The sequence below is a fragment of the Cicer arietinum genome, chromosome 7 (genome assembly GCF_000331145.2).
Source record: "Cicer arietinum cultivar CDC Frontier isolate Library 1 chromosome 7, Cicar.CDCFrontier_v2.0, whole genome shotgun sequence".
Taxonomy (NCBI): Eukaryota; Viridiplantae; Streptophyta; class Magnoliopsida; order Fabales; family Fabaceae; genus Cicer; species Cicer arietinum.
The window spans coordinates 61042816-61066045 of NC_021166.2; the positions used below are offsets into that span (position 1 = coordinate 61042816).

The 23230-nt window shown below is 27.9% G+C and overlaps 4 protein-coding genes across 4 annotated transcripts; 2 read left to right on the forward strand and 2 right to left on the reverse strand.

Moving 5' to 3' along the window:
* Nucleotides 1-2483: 2483 nt before the first annotated feature.
* On the reverse strand, nt 2484-3217 carry LOC101511717 (putative invertase inhibitor). The gene has a single exon (XM_004510082.4). The coding sequence runs from the start codon at nt 3062-3064 to the stop codon at nt 2495-2497; it is 570 nt and encodes a 189-aa protein (XP_004510139.1). The 5' UTR covers nt 3065-3217; the 3' UTR covers nt 2484-2494.
* Nucleotides 3218-9738: 6521 nt separating this feature from the next.
* LOC101511387 (protein TRIGALACTOSYLDIACYLGLYCEROL 4, chloroplastic) lies at nt 9739-13336 on the forward strand. Its single transcript, XM_004510081.4, has 5 exons — nt 9739-10075; nt 11536-11785; nt 11919-12285; nt 12465-12766; nt 12870-13336. The coding sequence occupies exons 1-5, from the start codon at nt 9804-9806 to the stop codon at nt 13065-13067; spliced, it is 1389 nt and encodes a 462-aa protein (XP_004510138.1). The 5' UTR covers nt 9739-9803; the 3' UTR covers nt 13068-13336.
* Nucleotides 13337-14608: 1272 nt separating this feature from the next.
* Nucleotides 14609-17087, reverse strand: LOC101511079 (10 kDa chaperonin 1, chloroplastic-like). Its single transcript, XM_004510080.4, has 7 exons — nt 16857-17087; nt 16705-16763; nt 16574-16624; nt 15675-15740; nt 15497-15547; nt 15132-15161; nt 14609-14851 (listed from the first exon to the last, which is right to left on the reverse strand). The coding sequence occupies exons 1-7, from the start codon at nt 16939-16941 to the stop codon at nt 14783-14785; spliced, it is 411 nt and encodes a 136-aa protein (XP_004510137.1). The 5' UTR covers nt 16942-17087; the 3' UTR covers nt 14609-14782.
* A 1759-nt stretch (nt 17088-18846) lies between these two features.
* LOC101510755 (uncharacterized) lies at nt 18847-21910 on the forward strand. The gene is made up of 2 exons (XM_004510079.4): nt 18847-19072; nt 21284-21910. The coding sequence occupies exons 1-2, from the start codon at nt 18979-18981 to the stop codon at nt 21865-21867; spliced, it is 678 nt and encodes a 225-aa protein (XP_004510136.1). The 5' UTR covers nt 18847-18978; the 3' UTR covers nt 21868-21910.
* Nucleotides 21911-23230: the final 1320 nt, after the last annotated feature.

The window sequence follows — 23230 nt, forward strand, 5'->3', positions numbered from 1 at the left end:
TGATATTTATAAACTAAACATCATAAATTTCTTAAAGAGTGTTTATTTACATGATTGAGTAATATTTTATGTTATATTATTTAAAATCATTAAAAAAATGGGTTGGATGTTTGCTAGTTTTAATGTATTCATAGATGGTGTTGTATTCATGTATACTTATATTTAATAGATGTATGAATAAAGTGAGAAATATTTCATTCATTTTAGTTAAATGAATTATTCGTTTATATATGATAAAATGAGTAAATAAGGGTAAATGGGGACACTGCTTACAAACTCTATTATTTGTTTGTTAGATAGAGTTTAAGTCTTTAAATTATTCACTTCTAATGACTTAAATTTTTAGAAAGAGTTAAGGGTACATCTAGAAGAGGTAATTGAAAGTAGCTTACGGAAGAGTATATGAAAAATATATTCTTGAATTAGACTATTAATTTATTTGGTTTCGCACTTGGAAGAGTATTTTATTTATTTCCATATTATTTAAATGTTTTGCAAGTAAAAACACTTAGTTCAAGAGCCGGTGAATGAAGTATAAAAGTTTAGTTATATTATGTTCTAATTTAGTTAAAAAATTTAAGAAGTCGTTTTGAATCATAAATATGTCATGTATTCCATTTTTTTCCCTTTTTATTTTAGAAAATATGTTAATTCTCTTTATTTTAAATGATTAATATGTATATTAATACGTTTGCATGACTTCGTGTCAGAATATATATTAATCACCTTTAATATTGAATTTTGTTATCACTCAAATTATATTCTAAACATTTAGCATCAAGTGAGAAACAGATAAATTTTTGTATCATACAATAATTGACTTCTTTAGTTTAACGTTTTGGCTAAAACCTATAATTTAGAAGGCAGTTCAATTATGTGATTTTGATTTGATGTATCAACGTTTTCTTAATTTTGATGGTCCCTCAATTTCATAATTTTTTTTCCATGGCTAATTTAAAGTAATTTCTCCAACACATATCAGAATTTTATATTTTTATAATCATAAAAGTAATTAAAAAAACTTTAATTAATAATATCATATGTAGGGTTAGTCCACCAAACCTTCACAAGCTTTATTTGGTCATCATTTGAAAAGACATTACTCAATCCAAGTGTTTTAACCAGATTTAATTATGTCACAATAGCTGAAATTTTTAAGTTTTGGATAAAATGTTACAAGATGATCATAAATGATGAAGAAAAAAAGATGAAGATGTTGATGTCCTTCTAGAAATTCTTTTAATAACAAAACTAATTTAAAATAATTATTTTTTACATTAAAAATTATTTAAATTTGTCATGTAAGATTCATAAAAGTCATATAATAAAAGAGTAACGGTATATATATTTTGTGATTTAAAAAATCTGAATATTATAAATAAACAAAAAAAAAAAAAACTTAAAGAATTAGATTGATACTTAGAGACTAATTATATTATCAAAAACAACTTACATAAACAAAATAATAACAAATAAAATACATTGAAGATATTTAATTTGTATTGCATCTCTTACTATTCCACTTAACTATCCTATTTTTTAAGCTAAGACATGAGATCGCTATTGCTTTAAGTTACTGCTAAATAACTTTTTTTTTCTTTCTAACTTCTAACTGGCTAAAGATCTTTATAATCATGCACGAACTATTTTTTTAAATATTAAATCCTATATTAGTTATTTATAAAAATAAATCCTCTGTTAATATTAGGTTGTCACAAGTAACACACATTCAGTCATAAATACAATCTATCTGAACGTCCAAAACATGACTTCTAGCAAAATAATACAAATTATCTCCTAACAATATGTACAAATTATAGAAATATTTTTTAAAATAAATAATAGAATTGAATATACTTTTAGTTTCTATAAATAATAAAATTTTGTTATTGGCTCCCTACATTTTTCTTCACATTAATTTTCACAATATTTTTTTGTCCACAATTTTAGACTATATATATAATCAAAATAGATATAAATAATTGTTCAGAACCCTACTAAACTTTACAGATATTATTTGTGTGTTATGTTAGAAGTCTATGTAAGACATAAACTTAAAATTAGAATATTGAGTTTATTTTGTGTTATTTTAGTTTCTTGAATTTCATACACTTAAAAAATTTATTTATTAATTTATTTTATATACAACGTCACTAGTTAGTATATATGATAGAGAAGAGAGAAATAATAGTTTCATATATTATAAACATGGACCTCCTACCTATAATTACTTAGATGTCCCTTACCAAATTATTACACTATTCAATCAAATATAATTGAGTTGATTTAACAATAAAAATTAAAAATGTTATAATTAAGACAAAAAGTCGAAAAAATAATTTATAGAAACTTAACAATTTTTTAAACTTTATGAGTACTAGATATATATTTAACCCAAAATAATATATATATATATATATATATATATATATATATATATATATATATATAAATGATAAATTATATCCTATATACAATGCATGAAAAAAGAAAATTAAAATGTACCCTTGAATTTATCCACATTGAGCATGTTAACAATCGAAAGTGCTATAGCAGAAAGCTGAAAAATATGATTGTTTCTCTTTGTCAATGGTGATGTGACATTATTATTTTGCTTGAATCCATCTTCACATGTGGTTGAAGCATCAATGACTGAGCTTAGCTTAACATTACAATCTTCATAACGTTTGGCCTTATAATCTCTAATGGATTCTCTAAAAGTTGTGATGGAATCCGAATATACTTGTAGGCAATCATCCAAACATTCTTTGATAAATGGATCTTTATTTTTCTTCTTTAAAAGCCCTTTAATGTGATCACAAGTATTTGTCACATTGTGCCTTGTTATTTTGATTGTTATGAGGCCCAATTCTTCAAGGTTTTTGGCACATTGGCTCCTATGATCCGATTGAAGAGATTTTGTGCAAAATTTGTAGCTTATGTTTGGATCACTTTTTGAGCAATTCTTGCATGTTTGTTGGATGAGATTGTTGGCATCAACAAATTGATTGAAATAACACAAGAAAATTGTGAGGGAAAGAAATAGGAAAGATGAAGGGCTCATTTTCTTTTTGTTTAGATATTTTGTGTGTGGGACTTTCCAATACTAATCAAGGTAACAAATTTATAGATGCAAGAAATGGATTTGTAGTGATGGGAAAGATTGTACTTTTTTTCTTCTCATTTTTTATGGGGCGGAAAAGCAAAGCTTGTGTGAGAATAAATGTAAGTTGCCGTCTAATTAAACAAGAAGGAATTACAAGCTAAGTTAATTTGACATCATTAGAGGTGGAAGAGAAGAGTTATGGCAAAAAAGTCCAAATGAATTGAGTAGGATATTGATTTGTGATTTGTTGAAGGGTCGTGCGGAGAATCATCTTTACAAGCAGTCAATTGTAAATTAGTATTTTAAAATTATCGAAAATTTTAACGACCATCGACGATATTCTTTACAAGTAATAACATATGACTCTTCTCGTCTTTTATAGATAAGATGGTGATCTGATTAATGTTGATTCAATACGAGGTATATATTTATTTATTTTTTATTTTTATCGAATCGGTATATTTTAAGTCACTATATCTGACATAGAAATAAAAATTAATGTCTAATTTTAAATGACGACATCTATTATCATTAAACTTTAAAAAAAAATTAACAACTAATCCACTGAGAAAATGGTCCATGTTAGAATTTGATTAATTTGCTTACGTGAAAAAATGGGAAGGATTAATTCTTGCACAAAAGGTAGGAAGAGGAGAGTCATATGAGAATTAATAATCACTTCAATAAGGTTTAATACTAATAATAATTATTTTAAATAGTAGTACCATAAATAGGGTGTGAATAAATAATTAAGTGATTGAACTCAAATGGTTAATGAACTTCAATTAATGAAAAATTATTCAGGAGAATTCAAGTTCGAATTTCAATTAAAATAATTATTGATTAAACTTTACTTACCTCCTGAGCAAACTATGAATTACTAAAACTTTATTCCCTTTAAAATATGTAAGTTAGAATAAATAAAAAAAATAGATGAACTTACTTTCATGAGTAACTCATATCAAAGACGATATTCAAAAAACGCTATGATATAGAAAAATAAATATATTAATAATAATAATATAAATAATTTAGTAAAATTATTATTATTTTAAAACATTTTTAAATATGTGTGAGTCATTTACTGTAAGATTAAGCCAGTAAACCACATTTCACTCCTTACAAATTACAATTATGATGCATAAATTTTTGTGTGCAATAAACTGAGGTTGTTAATTGGTTCCCCATTAAATAAAAGTGTACATAAATCCTGAAATCCACGTGACAAAGTTGATTAGATAGTTTTTATATACATATAAAAAAAATTGATTAGATTTTTTATCATTAAAATGACAAGAATATTAAGTGCAACTAAAGCCAATGAAAAACAATTTATTAGGAAAATACACTGCCTTTTAACAGAACCGATCACATAAATGAAGAGTAGGGACAACTTAATTGAAACTTGGAAGTGTAATTGATTGTGGTAATCACTCTAAGAAAATTTGCTTAATTAAACTCAACCGATATATTTAATGGATGATGAATTAAAGAATTAGAGATTAAATTCCAACAAAGGAGAATTTTATTTTTTGGTGGCCACATATAGTTTTTTATGGAACTTTGAAACAAAACTTACTTTTCAACAAAAGATGTTCAATGCTACATACTGTTCAATCTTTGATATTTTGAAGGTTGTATTGTTGATTATTTCAATTACATATAGAATTACAGTCAATTAAATAAATAACTAATTAATGTAAAATAAATAATTAGTTAGTGTAATTAAGTGATCAACTACAATATTTAACCTAAAAAGATCAACATTTGACCGTTAAATTAAGTCTTACAGAGGACAAAAGAGAAAATATTAGTATATTAAGTATGATTTAATTTATATACACTATTAGACTAAATAAATTTTACACTGTTAATGAATCACAACCATTAAACTACTAAAATCATCCTTACGAATAATTGTGATGTGGCGACTGAATAAATTTTTTTACATTAATAATATATAATCATTAAACTCTAAGTAATGTACTAACATTTACCTATTAAAAAAATCAAAGTCTTTCCCTTAAAAAAGTCAATATCTTTAATAAATGAATGTTGAAAAATTGAATTAAATCGGAGTTTAATTTGACACATTAGAGGGTTTCGTTGCCAAATTAAAGTCGTAAAGGGTTACTTGTGACTTATGAACACTGTTATTTCTTGGCAGGGTAAAGGATAGGGAGGTACGTATAATTCACGTGTTTGGTCACTAAAAGAAGTTTTTGGTTCCTAAAAAAAGTTTGAGTAGGACTAGCAATACATTTAATACATATTTTTTTAATATATTTTCTATAATTAGTTAAAGTTCATATATATACTACTAAATTATATCAGTCTCATATAAATTTAGTGAATTGTTTGTAAATTTTAACCAATCATAAAAAATATATTAAAAAGTATGTATTAGATGGTGCATTGGTGACATTATTCAATAATTTTATTGGTTGGCTAAAATATGTACACTCCTTGAATGTGCTTGAGAATCACCTATGGGTCATGGCCATCTATTTTTGTGTAGCACTAATCTAGTATTTCTTTCCTTTCTAGTATTTTGATTTTGTTTGTTCTCTGAATTTTCCCCTTCAATTAGAGGTGTCAAATAAGTTTCAAACTCTTAATCCTTACTTAATACATCTCTTATTATATTATTAAAAAACAAAAATCTTCTAACAAGTCTTTTGATTATGAGTTCTCATTAAAAGAATATTTTTAACTCCAATTAATTATTTTATCATTTTTTATAGGTCTATAAAAGGAACTCACGGTCTCAACTTTTTGTTTATTGAAATTTTCTTTTGAAGAAAATTTATTAAATTTTATTTAAAAAAACTTTTAAAATAAAATATTCTAAAAAATTATTTTAAAATTGAGTCTAAAGACCCACTTAATCCATATAACTTTATGAGTTTTTAGTTTTAGAGATTTTTTTTGTCCCTCTAATATAGATTATAATCAACTAATAGTAGACTTATAAAATTGACAATTCTACTTATTTCTTTGTATGAAAAAGAAAAGCATACATATTTTTATTCTGATTCCACAAATCATGATAATTAAGGAGTAAAATCTTATAGTTTAGAGATTAAAAATCTATACAAATTCCCCATTTCTCTAGTTACTTTTGTGAGAGGAAACCATAAAAAGTTGTTGTCATTGGGGAAGGTCCAAGGATGGAAAGGGGAACATGAGGTTAATAAGTTGTGAGGCCAAACTTTTGACTTGTGAGCCAATCCATCACTTAGGTATGTTGAGTTAGGAAAAAAATGTAACACAACTTAATTTTTTTCTTTTTTATGTTGAGTTAGGTATGTTTTAAAAATAATTAAAAAATTAATATATTTGATTTTAATTTTAATCAAATGTATCAACTTTTTAATACTATTTTTTGTTAATATTTCATTTTAGAGGAAGTATTTTCAATATATATGTGGAGTAAAATAATCTCTCAAAAGTTATTTCTATTTTTTAATGATTTTGACTTCACTTTTATTTTTTAAATAAAAGAGGGTGCAAGGTCCTGATTTCACTTGCTTAATTTGTATATAAAAAATCTTAATTTGTACATCAAAGTGAATTTGAGATAAATTGGTTCATTTAACTTTTTTTAAATAAAAATAATTAATCAAATTTTAATAATCTTTTTACGATTTTTCTATTTTCTTTATTTTTAAATATTAAGTGACTCAACTCAAGTCACCAATATGAAATGGATTGAACCAATTGCTTTTTTTCTTTCTTTCTAACTTACAAGAAAATTGACTTGACATGGCTAAACTAACTTTTTAGAAAAAATAAATTAGCAATAAATTAGTGATAAAAAAATAAGTTCATCTTTAAATTCTTTATCACTAAATTTAGTGGCGAATTTATATATGATATTATGTTTTTTCTCTAACTTTTTCTCCCTAATATCTTTTATTTTGATTTTTTAATAAGAAATTGATTATTTTCTAGTGAAAATTTTGTTCATACAAATCTAATTAAGAATTTTTTTATTTTTTTATTATGTATGCTATTTTTTAGAAACAAGGAAATAAAAAATTATTAACCATCAGAAAAATCAATATAGGCTTGGTTTACAATATAAAGACACCTCTTCGAAATGGATTAAGATCCATCATGGCAAGTTTTTCTATAATATTTATACAATTCTCTATCTCTTTTGATATCTTTCTCTCACATTTTCATTTTTATTTTTAATTTAATATTATCTCTTCTTTTACATATATAGTTATTGTTGCAGATGTCGTATGTGATCTAATTTCCTTCAAAATCTACATTGTAGTATATTTAGAATTGTTAAAAACAAAATAAATGATTCGACTTAACTGAATAATAAATTTATTTATCGGTTGAATTCCGAATTATTAACAAATCTTATATAAAAGTAGATATAAAAAATTGTATATCAACATCACAAATTGAAAAGTAACTACAGTGATATAACTTGATTTCTATGTATTACTATATGAAATGAAACCAAATTTAACATTAATTTCATTTTCAATTAATGACTTTACCAGATTAAGTTTTTATTCAATTGATACTGAAATTTCTTCGATAAATATCAGGTATAATAACATAAACTTTCTATCGAAAAAAATATTTAGTAACAATACAATTTTCAATTAGTTATCTATGTTATCATAATAAAGTAATTCTATGTAATCATATAATATGTCGTTAAATTTCTCAATTAAGATCAAAGTAAAAGAAATGAAAATTAATCAATCACTCACTTAAAAATGTTATTCGTTTCAGTAAAACGAAGATCGATAAAAATTCGCCCTAAGAACGTTTTTGGTTTCAACAACTAAACATAAACAAAATTAAAATTTGCAGAGTTAAAATGAATACACAATTGTTAACTCAGTCATAGTTTAACTTCTACGTCTAAGGGACTGGTTCCAACTTCAAATTATCACTTATAATAAATCATTTTCTGCACTATGCGCATATTCCCCCTTCTTTTTGTTCTACATTCTTAATCAACATTGCTTGATTTGACTTATATACAAATTATTTACAATTTAAAAGCAATAAATAAAAGTAGTTATAACTAACTAACTGAAAATTAACTACCCAATAGTAACTTTATCTCCAGTGTCTTCTAATTGAATACCACATATTAACATAATAAAATAATCTTATCTCAACTTTAGATATTTGTATACGATAAAATTCGAAAACTAATATTATATCATATCTAAATGACGATATATTTTAAAATATTTGTAAAAAAAAATTTATTTATTTTTATCCATACATAAATTATTATTTTTATCTCATATTACTATATTAGAGTCTTTTATTTTTATAAATTTAATTTATATACACTTTTTTATAAATTTAATTTATATCACTATCAATAAAAAAAATACATTAATAATCAATCACAACAGTTGGATTATTAATAATGTTCAAATTTTGATATAATCAATTACATAATTAATCATAATATATAGACTTTACAAAATTCATTACACTAAAAGTGCATGAAAATTAAAACTTTTTCATTAGAATTATCTCATATCTCTATCGGTGTATTACATTAAAAAAGGAAGAATATTCTAAAATAAGTTTTACTTTATATTGTTGATGTAAAAATAATTATTTTATTTGAATCATACTCATAAATTAATAATCAATAATATGTAAATCATTTTTTTAAAAGCCAAAAACAAGAAAATATGTTAACACTCAAGCACACAAGATGGAACTAACTTAGATTTGAAATGCTTAAGTTTCAGTAAGGTTTTCAAGCTATTATGGGATTTGTGGTTTATTTAGGTATGAATTTAGTCTATATAAAAATTTAGAATGACCTATTAGACTATATATTAGCGTATCCGAAACTTTGTTACATATTTAAATAAAGCAATGAGACACATTTTTAAATAATCTAATCATCTAATATGTCAATAATATTAAATATTTTGATTTTTTTAATAACACACATTTGAGTTAAAATATAATTAATAAAAATTGATGTATATTGTTAAATATTATGAAATACATCAATTTTCATTAACCAAATTTTAATTCAAGTGTTTCTTATAAAAAGAGTAAAAATATTATTTTTTAGATTTAACATGATATTTTAAAAAATATAAAAAAATTATATTTCAATTATATTTTATAATAAAACATTTAAATATGTAAAAAATTAATTTTGATTAATATAATTAAATCACTAAAATATTACAAAAAATCATAAAGGTCAAAATCTAATATATGATAATAATTAGTAATAAAAATTATTATTCATATGTACTTAAATAGATTAGTACAATGATCATAAAAATTTATCATTTTCAATTTTTAACGACGTTAAATTTATGTTGTTTTTTTTATATATTATGTCAATTTTATACTTGTAACTTTAAATTATGAAGTTTAAATACCACTTAAGACAATTATATAAAATGGTAATTAATGTGACCATTATTAATAATAATTCCATATCTATGCTTTTTTAAATGAATGAATTTTTATAGTAAAAAAAATTGTTTAAGTAATTGTTGTTTAGAACAATTTTGTTTTGTTTTGATGATGTAGTTTGTAAAGGATAAAATGTTATTACAAAAGGGTTAAAAAATAGAAGTGTAAAAAAAGCATATATAAGAAAATGAAATGTGGAAGTGGATAAGCAAAGAGAGAAATTAAAGCCAAAGAAAAGAAAAGTTGAAAAGCATCAATGGCGAAACTTAGAACAGCGATGGATTCATCATTTTGGGACTTAAACATTGCATCACCTCAAACAATTGACAGTTGGGCGAAGTCTGTTCCTGGTGACCCTTTTCCTCTTGACGCTTCTGTTGCAAGCAGACAGCCTCGCCATGAACAACTTTCACAATTCACCGATCGCTTTCCATTCTGCATTTTTCCTTCTTTAGCTCCTTCTTCTCCTAAGGAATTGGGTTCCTTTTCTTTTCAGTCACTTCTCCTTAATCTCACCACCGATAATTGGTAATCTTTCACTACCCACATTTTGTTTTGTTGATTTTTTACTTGGAAATTATGGTAAATGGAATTTCAAACATTTTAATCTAAAAGGGTCGTTTCTTTTTCAAATGGGTCTGTCTTTGAATTTTGTATTTTTTTTTAATGTTTCTTTAAAAATGGGATTTTTTTGGAGGGTTTTTGAGTGGCTTGAATTGGGGCAATAGGGGTTTCAAGCATATTTTTCAAAAGTTTAGTTATTTTGAAGCACTTGTACTTAGCAGCTGTTTATGTATCGTTTATTAGTTAGTATGTTGGACTAGAATGACTAGTTAGAGGTTGTTAATCAGTTAGGTAGTTTAATTCTCTGTTAATTAGAGTTTGTTATTTTCATTAATTTTGTTAGTTAGTTTAGTTTTGAGTACCTAAACTAGTGTTGTCAAATAGTTGCTATAGCACTATGATATAGTAGAATTTGAACAAATGACTATTGTTCTGCGATATACTAATTAGTTCAAAGTGTTGTCAAATAGTTGTTATTACGGCGCTAACGCACAACAGAATTTGAACAAACCATTATTTTCCGTGATCTGCAATTGACAAGTTGGTAGTGTATCACAGTGTGTAATGTGTATCATCCAATTCTCAATTCTTGAAAATATACTAAGAGCCGTTGGTTATTTCCAAGGGGTGTAGTGATAGTGTAGCACAGGAAAGAAAACATATTCACTACACCAGTCTACTAATTGTAATTTATGGTTTTAGTGCCGATAAGTGTAAACAGTTTAGTGTGTGTTTGGATTTTGAAAAATCATGGTGTGAACTTGAGTGAGAAGCGCCAATTTCTACCTTTGTAAAATCAGTGAGAATGGATTAGGAAGCGATAATGACGAATCCACCACAGATACAAACATAGGCTGAGCGAGTATCTAAGTTTATGCATTGAGCGAGTTTTTGTTTCATTCTTTTGTTCCTGTTTTGGTAAATAGTATGAGTAATAGAATGTAGTAAGCGAGTAACTAAGTTTATGCATATAATTAGTTCTTAAATTTTTGTATAGTACAACAGCTAAGTTTTGCTCATTGAATTTCAGTTCTACTAATTTACCTTCTTAAACATAAGTTTATGTTTGTTATCTTTAAATATTTTACTCCATATACATTGGTTCTGTTTGTACATTCTACTTTTAGATTTCTTTGACTCTAAACTTTAAGATTTTATACTCAATTCTGTACTTAAGCTGTCTTATCTTATCACTGTCTTTCAATATTTCTACTTTTCTCTAATCCTTTCTATTTAATTATTTTCCCTGTATTATACTGTGGAAGGTGCAGAGAATTTTCTTGTTTCTTATTTCTATAGATTAGGTTCAGTATGAACAATTAGTGTACTTTAAATGAACTGATTACGTTTATATATAACATCACGATGAATCTCGACTCTTCAATGTACTCATACGAGATATTTATGAATTATGGTCAATATAGGTGGCTTGGAATGACTGGACAATTTCGTCCGAGGAAACTGATAGTTGATATAAAAAATGAGATTTCTAATGCTGATGAATTCGATCTCTCCACAGTTAAGGATGTTGCAAAGCATTTCATTGACAAGTCACTTTATTCATACGGGTTAACCTCGCAGTTTGCCTTTTCTCCTTCAACGTCCATGCTGTTTGCTTTAGAGGGTCACGGTGAGAAAGAAAAGCGCCGCAAAAAAGTGTTGGTTTTTCACGAGGCACGAACTTAACTGATTTTCTTAATTTTTCATTTACACTTGCTTACTCTTCATCTCAATGTTCTCAATGTTGTTCTATTATTGCACGCATATGTCTATAATGAATCATTTCTAAAGACAATGTTCTATGCAGTTTTCCGATCACGATCTTACGGTGGAGGCAGCATGGCCACAATTGTTTGTTGACCACAAAGGAAAATATTGGGATGTTCCTGAGTCTATGTCAGTTGATTTGGCATCCCTTGTGTCTTATTCCGGATTGCGATACCGCTTTGGGATACATAAGAACAATGGTAATCCCCAGGCGTTTAATGCAACTGATGGCGAACCTCCGTTGTCTTTACTGCCAGGGTTATGTGCCAAGGCTGCCGTTACTTATGAGAAGATCAAGTACTTATGGAGAAAAACGGAGATTAAGGAGGAAGACGAAGATTTGGCTGATTTGACTCCATACGATATGCGACTTATGGAACCTCATGCAGCAATATCTGGAATTGTTGGTAAATTCTCTTGATTAATGTTGTCATTACTGTTTCGTTCATTGTATTTTCTGAATTTTCCTTGATTTTCATAGTAACATTTTTTTTCATTGTTGAACCGATGGCCGTTAGCTGGCAGGACATTACGGCAATTATTTTATAATTGTTTTTTGTTATGATATGGTTCATAATAAATTTAGGTAGCTCCTGTGCTTCCTGGATTTCGAATGGGAGAAACTTTTCTGGAGAAGATCTAGCCATGTCAAAGAGAAGAGAGAGATCACGATTTAATGCCGATTTGTTTGGTTCAGTTTGCTGTACTTTTCAGCATGGAAGATTCACAAAGAATTTTGGGGACTTAACCAGGGTAGATGCTCGTCTAGATATATCTTCAGGTTCAGGACTTGCAAAGAAGATTGTGAATGGTTTCAAGAGTTCTAGCATCGGTGTTAGTGAACAGCCGTCAGCCTCACCTCGGCTCAATTTAATTTTTCAACAGCAGGTACAATTTTTTCCTTGATAAGAGCAACTATCTTTGAGTCAGTGTCTTTTGATCAAGAGCAAGTTTTAAGAATTCTAACATTTTTGTAATTGTCTAATTGCAGGTTGTAGGGCCAGTTGTCTTTCGAGCGGATTCCCGAATTTTGTTCGAGTCTTTAACCAAGAAAAGCGGTGTCTCGATTGAAGATTTCATTTGCAGCTTGAATTACTCCTTGAAGTTTTTGGAGTCTGGAAAGATTGTTGCTTGGTATTCACCAAAAAGGAAAGAAGGGATGGTCGAATTGCGGTTATACGAGTTTTAACCGAAAGCAATCTTCACCATTTTGTAACTCATGTATGTTACATGCATGCACCAAATGACATGCTGAAACTCAGCATCATTGATTTTAGAACTCCGAAAAGATTAGTTAGTTGCTTCTTGAAGTATGAGTTAAGAGTTATGTTTATTCATAGCCAACTACACTGTTATTTTTATCTGCCATACAAATTCAGAAAGAATCGAAATTTTGTAACAAAAAGGCATGTGAATGTGGTTGAATGTCTAGGCCATGTTTTGGTCATTTTGGTGATACATGCTTTAAGGCTTTTGCAAATAGTTCAGTAACCAAATTGCATCTAATCATAGATAGATATATACTGAACTCAATGAGTGAAAACATAACACAACATTACATTGATTTTACTTAACTAAAACAAATTAGTGATAACATTTAGATGGTAAGAAAAGGGAATAATACTCAATAATCATATTAAAGAAGTAATCTAAGAGCATCTCCAACAGTAGCTAAAATGAGTTCGTCTGCTAGGTGTAGTTACGTAACCTTCAGCTTTTGGCGAGTTCATTATTGGAGATGTGGCATAGTGGACCCTATTTAATGAACCCATATTGAGTTCACCGTTGGAAATCTTCTAAAGGTTAGATATTATACACTTAACACAAAAATAAGTCAAATATTCACCGAGAAAAACAAATTATACATGTTCAACCACACGTTGCACAAAATAATTAAGAGATATAAAAAAAAACTAAAAATAATGTGGGTTCTCTATTTTAAAATAACTAAATATTTAAAAACTAAATATTCCCACTACTATTATTTTTAACAAATAAAATAACTAAAGATAAGACTCTCATTCATATTAAATTGAGATGCTATTAGGAATCTCTTTGCCAGTTAGTCTAACTTCACTATTAGGATAAAGCAAAGTGTATGACATCTTAAAAGACCAATCCTTATAAAGAAAAGACGAAAACTCCATAGAACACTTTAATGGAAAAACAATTGACTTATGAATATAAATGAGGATGTAATAACTTATGAATAGGACGTCAAGGTCTAGCTTTCTTAGTGGTGGAAACTTCTGTAGTTATTTAGAAGAAAAATAAGTAATGTGCAATTCTTCATCAAGATATGATATTCTTCCTAAAATGTTTTGGAAAGTTTAATTCAACAATTAAAAGAGAGGTCTATCTTTTTGTTTTTGGTTTAATCCAATCATTACCAACAAAATAAGATAAGAACAAGAGTGGTTTAAGTCTACTAAATTAAATCGTAAAACATTGTTAAGCTCAAAATGTGAAGCTTTTGACATTCTTAACTTAAAGTAAAACTAAATTTTATACTGTCATTAAAATAAATTTATATTCTTTATAATACTTACTACTGTGTCAACAAAACTATTATTAAAATATATATGTTGGTTCTAGCAAAAACAAAAATTGTTTGCAATACTTTGTAGACAGAATAAAAACTTAATTAACCCTTTTAGTTTTAATCATTTGTTAAATCTTTCTAATTACTGACTAGCAATACACATAGTTTGATTCCATGACATCAATGAATGAATTCCAAATTGTAATGAATTCTAAATTGTTTATTATAATATAGTAATATTAGGAAGATAATTTGAACACCAATAATTGAAAACAGTTCATTCTACACCTAATAATACATTTGCCATCATAAATATATTATGAAAAAGGCTAGTCCTTTCTGTCTCATAAAGTAGCCAAATCCTACTCAACCACAGCCAATAAGTCACTTGATTTACAAAAGCAATGCTTTGCATCAGTCCCCAAATCCACCTGAAAAACAGTTCAACCAATATTTAATTTACTAAAGATGAAGAACAAAGTTGATTAACAATAGCATTAGAAAGCTATCAATTTTCTTTTCTCAAGAAAGCAGTTCCAATATTTGGCAAATGTCTAGCATAAGTGCATAACAATTGCTCTAATATTTGGCAAATGTTCAAAAATTTCCCTCAAAATCTGTTCCTTTTTAGCAATTGATAAATTCATTTTACAAAATAGCTTCCAACATTAATTTATACAAAAGTACAAAAATATCTTAGTGTCAGCTTACCTCGTAAGCATTTACGTCAGTGAATAGTACCTGCAAAAAAATAATCATAATTTTAGTTTAAATTTGGAATGAAAAATCCAGCAAGTTAAAAAATTATTCAAAAACATCACCTAGTTTTTTTCCTTCATTTTATAATTTGAACCAAAGTAATACCAAGTAACCCTTGCACACCACTACTGCTGTAGCATGCAAAGAAGTGAATCTTTCTAATTTCATTTTATCGAATTAAGATACATTAAACTAAACCAGAATAGACTCCGCAGTCATTCGACTAGACTCATAAAACCATGTCTCTAAAAATGAGTATTCACAATGTGGTTCTTACAAAATGTTAATTCTGTTTTCAAAGTAATTAAACAACATACCTTTGATCCAGCTTTTACGGAATCTCCAGCCTCAGCACCAACATTTAGAACCTGTATCAAATACAAAAGAAAATGACCAAATTATCAAATGGTAAATACACAAAAAAAAAAGTATTAACGAGAACAAATCTTCAAAACTAAAACACCATAAGACACTATGCAATATGCATACACTTACTTCTCCAACGAGATATCGCTCAAATTTAACAGCCGACTTAGGCAACAAAATTCCACCAGCAGTTTTCTGCCACAAAAAAAAAAATGTTCACAAATCAGCTATCCAAACATAAACTATCCAATTTATAATTGTCAATTGCAAAATACCTTATTCTGACACTATAACAAAATCAATCTAAAAATGATAAAACAAACAATGCCATCAACTACTTAAATCACACATCAAGAATAGATAACAATAAGCAAATGTATCACATCACAATATTCTATATATCTTTAAGAAGTTCCATAACAAACTCCCTAGTCTATACCTTAATACATAACTATTTTTACCTTTGCTTGCTATTACTATGAATGTGTAATTCTATACATATAATGATGCATAGAAATTGCAATTATCTCGCTAACAAGGGAAAACAGATATTTCTGTTTCCCTGACACAACAGAAAACCAAGCTGTCAACATTGATTGAGGATATAACAGATTTTATATTTTTGATGTGCTTCACTTGTATTAGGACACACAAGTGCACAAACACATGGATTTTCTCTGTGCAATATATCGGCATGCCACCAATGTTTTCAGCTTGGTTTTCGTTGTTGTTGTAGCAGTAACTTGGCACATCAAAATCACGGGCCAACTGCAAATTCACTAAACAAAGAAGCCTGACTAACGAATCCAACATTCATCCTATAGTTTGAACTTATTCTATAAACTATTCCAAGATTGCAGGCACCAAACATTGGAACAACAACAACAACAACAACAGTGACAACATCAAATGAAAGAATAATTAAGTTATGTAATTCTAACTCCTCATAGTTATTGCAGACTAAGAACAAAAAAAAATCCCAAATTAAAAAAAAAAAAAAATTATATTTGCATAAGTTTAAAGCATACGTCTTTTAACTCGTCCAGACGAATAAGAACCCTATCTGCCTGAGGAACAACCTGCAATCCAAAATCATCAAAATTCAGATGCAAAAAAAATGAATATTCAAAATAATAAATAATAATAATAATGGAATAACCTTAGTGGGTTCCCATGTCTTGGAAATTGCATTAACCTTCAAAGAGTTGTTCTTCAAAACTGAAAGAAACCGAAATGAGAAAAGGTTAAGAATTTGTATGAAATGAAGAAATGGGTGAACAAAGTAAATTTATTTAGAAGAATAGAAAATACGTGGGAGTCTCCGGTTAGAGAAAGAAGCGGCGGCGGTGGTTTTGTGGAGGAAGGGAGTTGGTAGAGTGAGAAATGTGGATGCCATGATAATAATGGATAAGGGATTGAGAGTGCGCAGCGAAGAATGGATTGAAGGGAATAGAAGAAAAAGAAGAAGAAGAAGAAAGTGAAAGTTAAACCCTTTTTTTAGGTTTATTATCCACAAAAGTCACAAGAATAGATGATAAAATGTTAAGAGTGAAGACAAAGAGTGTGAGAAGCTACTAGAAGGTAAGTAAGTAACCTTCAATTTATGGACACCAACATTACATTTATAAAATTGTAGATAGTTTATTTGTTGCCTAATGAAAATTTATCATATAAATAAATTTCTAATTCATACTCACAAGTTAATTTAATATGTAACATTATAGTCTTAAAAAAATTGTAAACATATTTTTTAAAATATTTTTTTTGTGATAAATTTATAATCAAAATAACTATCGGAAAATGAAGATTAAATTAATTAATTAAAAATATATTTTAAAATCAAAATAATTAATAAAAAACATATTTATATTTGTTTTTGTAATTTTCCTATATTTAAATATTGTTATAGTAAAATCACAATCTATAACATAAAATATTTTTTCTGTATCCTATAACATTTTTAATGTATTAAGTACTAAAAATATTTATTTTTTAAAGTTAAGCATATGCCATAGTTCATTCACACTAACATTTAAATAGGTCAATCCTAAAAATAATCAAACAACATCAATTTATTTTTAGATTGAAGTAGTTTGAATTTTTTTTACCACCACTTAGAGAGGCCATTTTCAGTCACATTGAACTTGTTCAAGGAAAAAAAACATAGGATCCATGTTTTTCGTCTTGAACTCTCTCTATTATACTATTTTTTCTTGTATTTCGAGCATGTTTGTTAGAGAACCACTATCACCTTTTTTATGTTGTCAATGATTTCCTTAAACCAACAATGGTTTTGATTTACTTCTACTCCAAAAGTACCTTAATTAAGATTCACTTAAGAATAAATAGTGTTTAACTTTAACCACAAAATCCTTAGTCAATGGTCTCTTCATTTTCCACCTACTACTTGCCTTCTTATATCTGAAAATTACATGTCTCTATTTTTGTTTCTATCTTAAATGAAACAAAATCTTATAAATAGTTAACTATGAAGTATGCTTTCGGTCTTTTGATGATGTTAAATAGTAAAGTGCGATTGTAAAAAAAAAAATGATTTAGAATTCAAATACACTACGTACACACAATACACACATTGCATTGTGTGGTTTGATTGAGAAATAGTGAGGTTCAAGATAGTATAGAAAAAGATAGTGTAGACAAATTTTAATAATTTTTTTTGGTCCTACTTGATCTAATAGTCAAAAGTGAATTGGATCATCATAGACCACTATAATACTACTTCTTGTTAAATACCACACTTTGCTTATCATGTGATCATTATATTATGTTGTTCGTCCTTTAAAATTAATGACTTCGTGTTGATATGTTATGTTTTATGTACCTTTAATTGATTAGAGATGTTTCCAAACATGAGAAGTTGTACTTTATATTGCATCTGATTTTATATTAATTATTTTTCTCTCTTTAAAATCTAAACACAATAAAAGTGGATGTATCTTATACGGTGCCAAATATACAGTGTGAAAATCTTGTATCTAAATTTCAATGTTTTTAGGAAATACCACTAAATGAAACATTACTTTACAAATAAATGAAATTAAACAAGTATTTCACCATTTATATACTAACACATGAGATTAATTAGTATTTTCAGATACCGAGGTTTGAAAAAGCTTGACTTTTTGAGTCTAAGCTGGCTGAAAATATTCCGGAAAAAAGGGTCCCATTTGTGGTTTTAACTTTCAATTAACTTATTAATAACCAGCCTTTTTGTTAAGAAAATCAAATTATTAGAATGAAAAATCATTAAATCATGAGATGATAACGGCTACATGGGGACCACACTCTTGTACTGTTAACCCATCAACCCAATTCAGCAAGTTTTTGTCTTTGTTGGAAAACATCATAACCCTTTTCATCACTCACTTTCCCTTACATTCTTCCTAAACCAAAACTCCTTGTTGTTAACATTATGAAGAACAAGAACAACCTCAGTTGCTGTTGTGTGTTGTTGCACTTTTTCTCTTGTCTCCTTTTGCCAGCTCTTGTTTTTTCCCACGTCCATGGTAAATTTACTTCATTGTCCTTTCTATTTTATTTCTAACCACTTTCTTGGTATGTGGTCATAAGAACAATGTGGTGTTGTCATGCTATATAATGTAGTAGATGTCCATTTCTTATTATATATGCTTTTTATTGTTATTTATTCTTGTAGATTTTTCTGAATTCTGATATTGTTGAGTTAATACTCTTGAAAAGGCTTTGAAAGTTTGCATCTTTTTCTGGATCTCTGGACTTTAAGAGTTTTACATTCTTTTCTTTAGATACTCAAGTGAAGGCTTTCTTTCTACTATTTGGTGGTATACATAAAGAAGAGAGCTTTTAAGAGTGAAAATTAAACCCCCCAACTTCTTAAATCTCAATAGGTTGTATTTGGAAATTGGAAGTTTTATGTTTGTTCTATTGAACTTAGGGTGTGTTTGGTTGTACGGTGGCGAATACTCATTTTGATTGAATTGATTTTGTAAAGTAGATTTTAGTCAAAAATGATTTTGAGCCAAAATGATTTATGTTTGAATAGGATCAAGTGAAAGTGGTGAAAGTGAGATGAATAATAAATTTGAATTTAAAATCACGTTTAGAGGAAAAATGCTACAAATTCTAGGTTCGAGTTGAATCGATTCTAGAGGCGAAAGAAATTCTAGTCGAGAACTCCCTAAAAGGTCAAACTAAATTTTAAGTGTTTAGAATCAGTTTTAGCTCTCTAAACCACAAATCCAAACAGGTACTTAGAACACTCTACATTGGTCTATTCTCCCATGTTTCAGCTATCTCATTTTATGTATAGGAAACATAAACTAATACCAAAGTTTCATAGGAAAAGAGGCAACACTTTTATGTACAATTTTGTTCCTAAGATACTTGTAGCCTACAACAAATATCAAATGATTAAACACTTCCTAGCACTTATAGTTCATCGAGTTAATTTTACGCAAGATATCCTAAAATGTGCTGGAACAAAAATTGTTCGTTCACTTCAAACAGCATTTATAAATTTTGGTTGAAAATGTGCCTAATTCTGTCTATGTATTTTGAGGGAATTTGGCAGGCTTTCAACTCTGAAAATCCGAATTGGCCCTCAAACCTGTCTTTGTGAAAAAATTAGTGAATTTCAATAAATTAAGTCCGCATTCTTTTCGAATCAACTATTGCTGGCTGATCTTGAGGAACAATCCTTCATCCAGCATTTCAAGATAATTGAATTTCTTGGATGGCCAAGTATGTTGGTTAAGTTCAAAATTGATTTCCTTGATAAGCTGCATTCATTATGATTTGCAATAGTATGACCAAACATCTAAAGCTGTATATATAGGTATCACAGTCACAGACATAAATATCTTTGGATGTTTGGTCTCTATGTGGATTTTATTTATTTATTTATTTATTTAATATATATATCAGTTTATTAAATAATTCTTCAACTACTCTGACTGAGTATCTTCTTGAACTGGTCTGAACTGAAATTTAGACATATGATTTGAATCTTAGGATGACTTGTTTTGTGCAATAAATATGGTGGAAAATTTGAATATAGTGCAAGTTTTCATGGAAATTAATCTCGTAACAGTACAAGCCCTTGCCATTGTATATGTCACAATGAAGATTGAAAGCATGCTTTTTGAATAGAGAATGATACTGCAAAAAATAAGCAATAAGTTGATGCAAGAATCAGTCCCAAAAGGTTGATGTAAACAACATTCATCGTTATACCAAAGGCAGTGATCTGGATAGGACCGAGGAGGATAGCAGTTTCATTTGATGGGGTGATGTGTACATGCAAAAACTTCAACGCTCAATTCAGAAAATGATTGAGATTGAATCGAGGTTTAGGAATAAGAAGTGTGTTTCTGAACTGTGTGAGAAAAGTGTATTTATAGCCGAGGTTTGAGGTCGTTGGCTGTCATAACGCTCTTTTAATAAGGGCAGACTGCTGTGATTAGGTTAGGCCAGCTCAAGTGCATCTTTCTGTCGATAAAATATGGGCCGCCTTACGTCGATGTTCAAAGTTCAAATTTATTTACATGACAGCAAAAGGGTCTGCAGCATATTCCTAATTTAGTGCAAATTTTAAGTCCTACTGTAATCAGAAGTGAGGAATCAATATGGAGATCAAGGACACTGAACAGAATCATTATAAACTATAAAACATAATCTTCATGCACTTTTACCATAGTATATCTCTGACACTAGCTATTTGTGTTCTTTCTGTCCTACAGGAAACCCTGCCAATGACATTGTTGATATTATAAACAAGAACAGAACAGATCAAAAGCTCCCTCTCTTGAATGACTCTCCTGGTTTAGGGTGCATGGCCTTACAATATGTTGAACTATGCAAAGGAAACTGCACTGACAACAATGTTGTTAACTGCAAACCTCCCGAAGACGATTTCACCGAAGTCTTTGCTCCCAATTGCGGTGTAGAGTTACCGACTTTTGGTACCATAACCGGACTCATTGTTGGTTGTCAAAGGAAATACCTCGAACCATCATTAGCATTTTCACAAGTTCTAATTAAAGATAAGAAATCTTTGTCCTCTTTGACAAATAAATCACATACTGAGATAGGAGTAGGCCTTGTTGGAGTTCATAAAGGACCTTTCTTTTGGTGTGTTTTGTTTAGTAATGGAAAGGTTAACTCTACATTTGTGCTTGAAAATCGCGGTGAAGGGATCAAACAAAAAAAAGGGTGTTATAGTGGAAGCAATACTCCATGCAGTGGAGGACAGAAAAATGGTGTTCCATTTTTTGTCTTCTTTTTTATTTGTTATGTGTTCATTCTGCTATTTAAACTTTTGTGATCAATTTATAGTAATGCAAGATCTTCACGTGACAATTCTTGAATTGTGTTTTTCTTTAAGTTCATATTTAGTGTTATGTGTTTACTATTTATTTACAGTTACTGCTATTAGTATTTTGTATTCCTTTCTCATTCATGTGAGCTTCTTACAGAAGCTTGTGAAGGCTAAGATAACATGGATTGAGCACTTGTATATTTTGTGAGGTGAGGAAGGCTTTTTTTTTTTTGGGGTCACAAACCTCCTTTATAGTTAATACTATCTCCATTCCTATACACAAGATAGTTGTACATTCAATTACTTAAAAGTTTAAAATTTGATATTTTCAACATCAAATTTCTATTTTTATTTCTTAACAAGCGTTTTTAGACCATTATTAGTAAAACTCTTGTTTTGTTTTTCTTTAAAAAGTGACATTTCTTATATAATTATAGAGTTTATTTTTCTTCACGTCCATGCACTTCAAAAGTATATTTCTGAAAAAATATACAGTTTTATGTTGGAAGTATATATTTCCAAACACAATGTGTTTTTTAGATTTTGGATGACCCTTGTGTGTCAACATATTCATGTATTAAGAACCAACAAAGGGCAAATCTCTTAAAACATGTCATTTGAAGGCACCACTTAAATTGGGCTGTATCTCTAGTTGAATCATATAAAAGCAAGGGGGGCATTTAGCAATATTGTAAGTCTACTATGTGCAAATTCAGTTGCTTTAGAAGATCAAGTTTTCATATGCAATTGAGACATATTAGCCCAACGGCAAAGCAACAAGTAGGTAAAGGTTCATTTTACATAACACATATTTCATCTTCCTTTTATGGTTGTCAACTACAAGATGCAAGAGGCATATATGTTTACACCAAAAAAATAATTGGCCACATCATGTATTGGCCCTTCGGCTAAAGCGAAAGTATTTAACTAATTAGTTTATGTAAAATCGAATAACGATTGATTCTACTATCAGTTGAATGCTATCAAATTTTACAGATATATTTCATGTGTCAAAATAAATGTTTTTATAAAATATGAAATCAAATATGGTTTCTAATTAGTCTATTTTTCATTATTTTATATTTTTGAGTTTTTACGCTTAAAATTTAATATTTAATTCACTATTCGTTAAAAAATACTAAATTTTGGTAGGAGAGATGTTTATGATGTTTTAAATGTGTATGCAAAAATCATTTAAAAAATTAAAGTGTATATATGAGTTGACTTAATAGTAAAAATTAAAATTATTGACAAAAAATTATTTTGGGGCTAAATATTGTAATTTTTTTTATAGAAACTAAAAATAATATATATATATATATATACATATATATATATATATATATATATATATATATATATATATATA